Source organism: Perognathus longimembris, chromosome 1 (assembly GCF_023159225.1).
Source record: "Perognathus longimembris pacificus isolate PPM17 chromosome 1, ASM2315922v1, whole genome shotgun sequence".
Classification (NCBI taxonomy): Eukaryota; Metazoa; Chordata; class Mammalia; order Rodentia; family Heteromyidae; genus Perognathus; species Perognathus longimembris.
Genome location: NC_063161.1, coordinates 54632937 through 54639726, shown reverse-complemented (window position 1 = coordinate 54639726; position 6790 = coordinate 54632937). Strand labels below are relative to the sequence as shown.

At 56.6% G+C, this 6790-nt stretch overlaps 1 protein-coding gene across 1 annotated transcript in view; it reads left to right on the top strand.

Annotated features, from left to right (window-relative positions):
- Positions 1 to 4572: 4572 nt before the first annotated feature.
- Kcnh3 (potassium voltage-gated channel subfamily H member 3) overlaps positions 4573 to 6790 on the top strand; it is an 18297-nt gene continuing 16079 nt past the window's right edge. The window contains exons 1-2 of the mRNA XM_048364990.1: positions 4573 to 4763; positions 6177 to 6410. Of these exons, the coding sequence (XP_048220947.1) occupies positions 4688 to 4763; positions 6177 to 6410 (310 nt within the window). The 5' untranslated portion in view covers positions 4573 to 4687. The remainder of the gene's footprint in view (positions 4764 to 6176; positions 6411 to 6790) is intronic.

Below are 6790 nucleotides of genomic sequence, written 5' to 3'. Positions count from 1 at the left end.
TTTCTTTTTTGGGGGAGGGGGTGTTGGTCCTGGGGCTTGAACTCAAGGGCCTAGGTGCTGTATCTGAGCTTTTGTGGTCAAGACTGGCCACAGTTCTACTTTGGCCTTTTTTGCCTGTTAGAAGAGTCTCACAGACTGTCCTACTCCAGCTGGCTTCAAACAGTGATCCTCAGATATTAGCCTGCTAAGTAGCTCGGATTACAGATGTGAACCACTAGCACCCAGCTGCCTTTAACAGTTTTTAAGTAAAACCAAATACCTCAGGATTCCTTGTTTGAAAGTTCACTGTGTTCTAGACACATCCTAGCTAAGGCCCACCATTTAGAAGGCCAAATGTAGGCTGGGAATATGGCCTAGTGGTAGAGTGCTTACCTTGCACACATGAAGCCCTGTGTTTGATTCCTCAGCACCACATATTTAGAAAAAGCCAGAAGTAGCGCTGTGGCTCAAGTAGTAGAGTGCTAGCCTTGAGAAAAGAAAAAAAAGCCAGGGACAGTGCTCAGGCCCTGAGTTCAAGCTCCATAGCTCCATGCCTGGCAAAAAAAAGTCAAAAGTTAGCCAAGTACCAGAGGCCTCAAGGAATTCCAAAATGTTTTATTTTTAATAGGATGAGGAACCTTCATCTTGAGCCTATTTTCCTGGTCCCAGGGCCAGTGGGAATTCTGACTGTTGTAAGAATCCATCCCAGGAGACCACATGGAGACAGTCATGTACAGGAGAAGGAGAACTATAAGGTTTATTGGTGGAGCCATCTTGCCCACGTAAGAGGGAGAAATGTGGTGTCTGCCTCCTATCCAGGTGGATCCTTGTAACACCAGGGCTAGTGGTAGGGGGTGCTCTGTGTGAGCAGCTAGGTCAGGATGGAGAGTATGAGTGCCCACCTATCATGGAGGGCTAGGGCAGGGTGGAGTTCAGCAGCTGCTGCAGCTGGGGGCTACAAACTGCCCCCCGTAAATGTAGGGGGAGGGGCGGAGGACCTGACATGGAGGGAATGCTAACATCTGTAAGGTTCAGATCACAAATGACAGAACGGATGTGCACTCCCCTCCCAAGCTCATACTACTTTGAATCCAGACTGACTTGAAAGCTCCCAAATTTGACACCACACAACACAACCTTGGCCACATTTGGCTGAGAGCCAGGCTCAGAACAAGCTTGGGGACCTCCTCAAAGGAGAGTGAAGAGAGTGGGAAGAGGGGAGGGGCCCTGGGCTCAATTCCTCGACAGCCACCTGTTTCTACCCCCCTACAACAAAACTGTCTGACTCCGCCTGCGCTTTGTGGTTGGGAGGGGGCTTTCTTCATCTTTTGTGTCTTGAACAGTTTTTTTTTTTCCCTTGCTCTGCTCTTCCTTGCTCTCTCTCTCCTTGTTCCTTTTTGTAGATAATACTCCCACGGGCCTCCCACAGCAACTCTAAAATGCAGCCTCCTGAGTTTCTTCTTGTTGACAAAGGCTTTGAGCTGTCTCTGTGCACACTTCTCGCACCCCCCAGCCTTCCCCTCCCAAGACTCCCACCATGGCCCAGAAGAAAGGTGGGGGGAGGGAAGAGAAAAAGATTACACAGAGTATACAGTGATCCCCTACCACCTAGTGCCTGGTTCCATTTTCAACTTCTCAACCCCTTCTCACCGGCAGGGGGAGGGGGGGCGCAGGGGGTCCGGTATAGAAAAGAGAAGGCAGGGGATTGATCATTAAGATCTGAGGAAATCTATATAAACAAAAACCCCAATCTGGGCTGGAAGATCTGAGGGGCTGGTAAAGTAAACACCAATATACCTCTGAAGGTGGGAATCAGGTCACCAAAACAATGACACAGGGCATGATATCACTAGAGCTGTTCATGGAAACAGGTGCATCTTCAACAAAGCACCTAACCTCTGCCTCAATGTTTCATCATCAAATGGTTGGTTATAAATAGTGACTACCTCGGAGTTATTCTGAAAATGAATAGAAAAATCCAAATAAAGCACTTAGCACAGTGCCTAGCTTAACGTTGATGCTCAATAAATGTAAAACTACTGTGATTTTTTTCTGGGCATCCCACTCATTCCATCTACCTCCTTCTCTAGAAGTCAAGGTAACTTAATGCCCCAAACCAGCCCAGATGGGTAAAGTGGAAGCTTGAAAATGTTGGCTCTCCAAGGGGTGACTCTGGTACCAGGTGGAGCTGAAACTACTCTTAAGTGACCAGCACTCCTTGGGTCTACACAGCCTCAGCCATGGTGAAAGGACGCGGCATCTAAAGTTAGAGTTGGAAATTGTCCCAGGGATCAACTCTGGCTCTGCTATTTTCCAACTTGAGTGTCTCTCCCTGCCCCTCCTCTTTCTCCCTATCTTCCCCTCACTCCTCTCTGTTCTTCCTTTGTGAAATGGCTACCCTGGCTATTTCACAGACTTTTGTGGTACTTCAAATCACATAATAAACATTTGCCTGTGCCTGAAGCTGGTGGGAGTATGTCAGTAAACCTAGCTACTCAGGAGGCTGAGATCTAAGGATTGGAGTTTAAAGTCAGCCTTTGGAGGAAAGTCTGGGAGATGCTTCTCTCATACTAACCAGCAAAAAAAGTAGAGGTGTAGCTCAAATGGTAGAGTGCCAGTCGTGGGCAGAAAAAGCTAGTGGAAGATGCCCAGACCTGAGTTCAAGTCCCAGTATGGGCACACCACAACACACACACGTAAATTGCATGATGTCATACAGGGTTCTGGGTCTTAGTTATACACATTAACTTATTTAATCCCCATCCTCTGGCACAGTTATTATCTCCGTTTTTACAGGTGAGGAAACTGAGTTATGGAAATATTAATAACCTGTGAGAGGGAGAAATAAATCACCCGGATAACTGAGCAGGTAACTGAACAAACCTACTAGCTGGATTCCTCAGCGCAAGGAGGCCTCACCCAGGTTCAAAATGCACAGACTCGGCAGAATGCATGGCCTGGAGAAGGGATGGTTTGCAGACCTGGGCCCATCAGGGTGGGGGACGAGGGGGGACAAGATTAGGCTCATCCCTCCTCCCACCCAGATCCAAGATTCAGAGGTGACTGGGGGGAGGGGAGCGCGTTCTCATTTCTTCCTAAAGCACTCGCTCATTTGAATACAGGTGCCTTAGGGTTCAGCTTTCCTTGCTTGAGAAGGGCCGGTGGAGTGGGGGACACTCCTCTCTCTCTCTCCAACGCTGATGGCTGTGGGTGTGTCTCCCGGGTGGCGGGGTGCTGAGCGCCCGCTTCATTCGTGGGGGAACAAATTGCTGTTTTGGCGCTGGCGGCTCTGCTGGGCGCGGGAGGCAGCCGAGCTCGCTGGCGAATCGTGGGAGGGAGGAGGAGCAGTGCTGCCTGGAGAGGGCCCCGGGACGGGCCCTCAGGCACCACCGCGGGCCCAGCCCGCCCCTGCCCCTCCCCCGCAGGTGGGGCTCCCTCCCCCCTCCCCCGCCCCGCAGCCCACTTTCCCCAGCTCCCCATCCCACGCCAAGCCCGACCCTGTTTCCCCCTCCCCGGAGGTCGGGCTCCCCCCACCCACCCCGCCCTGCATCCAACGTGCACACGAGCTATCCCCACCTGCGAGAGCCACGCGCGGGTGAGGAAGTTTTCACTCAGTCTGACTTGTAGCAGCCCCCACCCTGCAGCGCCAACGAAGGTGGGGAGAAACAGAGACGCTCCGTCCATCACCGTCACGCACACCCTCTGCGCTCCGGGGACACGCGGGAAGCATCTAACTTAACTCCCACGGCTACCCATCACACGCGCACACACGCACACACACTTCCTCGCAGCTCCCACCGCCGGCAGCTGCAGCTTCCACTGGCCGCGCCATCCCTCTGCGACAGTCAGGAAAGGCTTGAACACCTGAAGCCTCCTCCGCCAGCCCACACCACCGCCTTCCAATAGCCGCTCCCGAGCGGCCGGAATCCCTCCAGCCACCGGGCCCCCAGTACCACACCCCTGACTTTGTACAACGCGGAGCAGATCGTCTGCGACGCCCCTCCCCACCCCTCGGAGCCCTCCTGCTACGGTCCCTCTGGGGGAGGAGAGGCGGCTAGGCGGCTCTTGGAACCCCGGGCTGCAGGGGAAATGGCTTCGCCCCTACGGCCGGCCCAAGCCGAGTCTGTCTGAAGCGACCGTCGTTCCCCGAAAGGCGGGCTGGGGCGGCCGGCATCGCGGGGACGGCGGCGGCCTTCCCTCCCCACCCCCACCGAGGGCCCGAAGGGAGGGGGAATCCCTCCGCGGGAGGCCTGTCCCTTTAAGGAGGCGGCCCTGACTGGGTGTGCCCCGTCTCCATGGTTACCCCGGTGCAGGCGGCGGCGCGGGAGGCAGGGAGGCTGCGCTGCTCCCCGACAGACGGAGGGAGCTGAGGGGACCCGGCGCCCGAGCGGGAGCCCAAAGCCTCGAGCCTCTTTGCAACGGAAACGGGGAGCCACCGGCAGGCAAAGGGAACCACTAGCACCGCTGTCGCGGTGGGCGGCGAGGGCGCGAGGGGCCGCGCGCCATGCCCCGGGCCCCGACGGCACGGACGCCCCCTGGAGCGCGGGCGGCCGGTGGGGCCTGCGAGCCCAGGCTGGGCGCGGGTGCCCCCCGACAGCGGCGCTAGGGGGGGCGGGGCCCGGCGGGGGGCGGCCTAGGCGGGCGCCCTCCCCCGGCGCGGAGTCCCCGCGCCCCGGAGGGATGGGGCGGACGGCCCGGGCCGCCTAAGATGCCGGCCATGAGGGGGCTCCTGGCTCCGCAGAACACCTTCCTGGACACCATCGCCACGCGCTTCGACGGCACGCGTGAGTCCGACCCCAGCCCCGAGCCCCGGGGAAAGCGCTCCCGCCTCAGGAGTCCCGCCAGCCGCGAACCCCGGCATGTCCGTTCGGCGTCCACCGGCTCTCACCTTCCCCCCACCCCCTCCTCGCCCGTCCCGAGGCTGGGCCCGCCGTCCCTCCCCGGCTGGCGCCCTCTCCCCCTCCCCCCCGAGGAAGTCTGGGCCAAACCCTGCTCGGGACGGCAGACTCGGCCAGAAGGAGCTGCCCCCGGTGCAGGGCCGGAGGGGATGCCCTCCGTTCCCGGGGGCGGGAACCTGGACCTCGGCTATCCGACCCACCCCGTCCTCCTATCGGGCACGATTGCAACAACGGTGCCCCCGGACTGGCAGGGACCGGGGTAGGGGGAGCGGCTGCACTGTGCTCACCGACAGCGCAGAGATCTCAAAAATAAATAAATAAAACACAGATTTAGAAAAGAGGTTTTTGCAAAGGAAGATAGAGTAGGCGGGACTCAGGAGAATACCATGTATCCAAGCCCTTCTCTCAGCCTAAACACACTCGTCTTGGGGAGCCTATCTAACCCCAAAGAAGGTGAACTTGGGGACCCCTACCAGGACTGAGGAAGTTTGAAGGTGACTTGAGCGTCTGCATCCCAGTCTTTCGGGGCTTAGAGCACAAGGAAAGAATGAAAACCGGGGTTCTTCCTTCTCTTCCTTTCTCACATTTAGCACGGGTGGGCTTCATAGCTAGCTACCTAGCATCCTCTAGGGTCTTCTGTTCACGATAGGGGTTGGGAGTCCATCACTGAGTTCTCATCCTTTCCAGCCTCCTCCATCTGCTTTGCTAGCAGTGCTTGGTGTTTGCAGCCTGCTGATTCAGCGCCCCCCCCCCCTCCCCCAAATACATGCCTGGCTCCAGGCTCTGGTGTTCAGTCCCCACCGCTGCTTCATTACATTCGCTAGTTCCTGAGCCAAGTCAGGCAGTTAAGATACAAACACGGAAGACAGGATGGACAGTGGCCTGCCTTATCTCCCAGTCTAGGTGGGTCCTGATGGGAGGAGCCACATATCTAGCCTGGTTACCTGGCTGGCAGATGAGCCTGGGAGTAGAGGTGGGCTGAGATGAGCCTGGAGCAGGTGGTACAGCCCTTTGGGCATCCTTGGACCCATCCCTTACGCGAACTGCCCCAGGGCACAATGCCAACACAGGGCTGTACTCACTGGTGTGCATTCACACAACTGATACATTCATATGCATGTGGCTAGGAGCTGGCCCTTGCAGGGCACTAACACTCGGGTGATGTGCCAAGCCCCATTCATAAAGTTCTGAACATACACCCAGTATTTCTGGTGTTTGTAAACCCCACCCTTTGGTGGCAAGCCTGTAGGAAGGGAAGGTGCCTCGTCCATACCTCATCTGAAAGGTGCTCTCTTGCAGACAGTAACTTCGTACTGGGCAACGCCCAGGTGGCGGGGCTCTTCCCTGTGGTCTACTGCTCTGATGGCTTCTGTGACCTCACGGGCTTCTCCCGGGCTGAGGTCATGCAGCGAGGCTGTGCCTGCTCCTTCCTCTATGGACCAGACACCAGCGAGCTGGTCCGCCAACAGATCCGAAAGGCTTTGGATGAACACAAAGAATTCAAGGCTGAACTGATCCTGTACCGGAAAAGTGGTGAGGGGCCACCTCATAGGCTTGCTTCATCTTCACTGTGTTACCCAGTTGGGGATACACTCATCCACTGTCCCTCCTCCTTTCTTTTCCATCCTCCTGTGCACCCATCCACCCTTCCATCCTTTTTCTCACCCCACACTTGCTAAGACCCTTCCTGTCTGTCACCCTTACCCTAGCTTCAGCCTCCATTCATGTTTCCCACATGCAGCAGAAAAGCATCCCTAGCCCCTCTCTCAAGCTCTGGCTCTGTGGATCCAGGCTGACGCTTCTTCCTGTGAAGGCTTTCCCCTGCGTGTGTCTTGCCCAGGATGTTAGTGGAGTGAGGACCTCTGTCACCTTAGGTGGGGCTGAGAATGAGAGTGCACTGTGTCTTTGTGCCT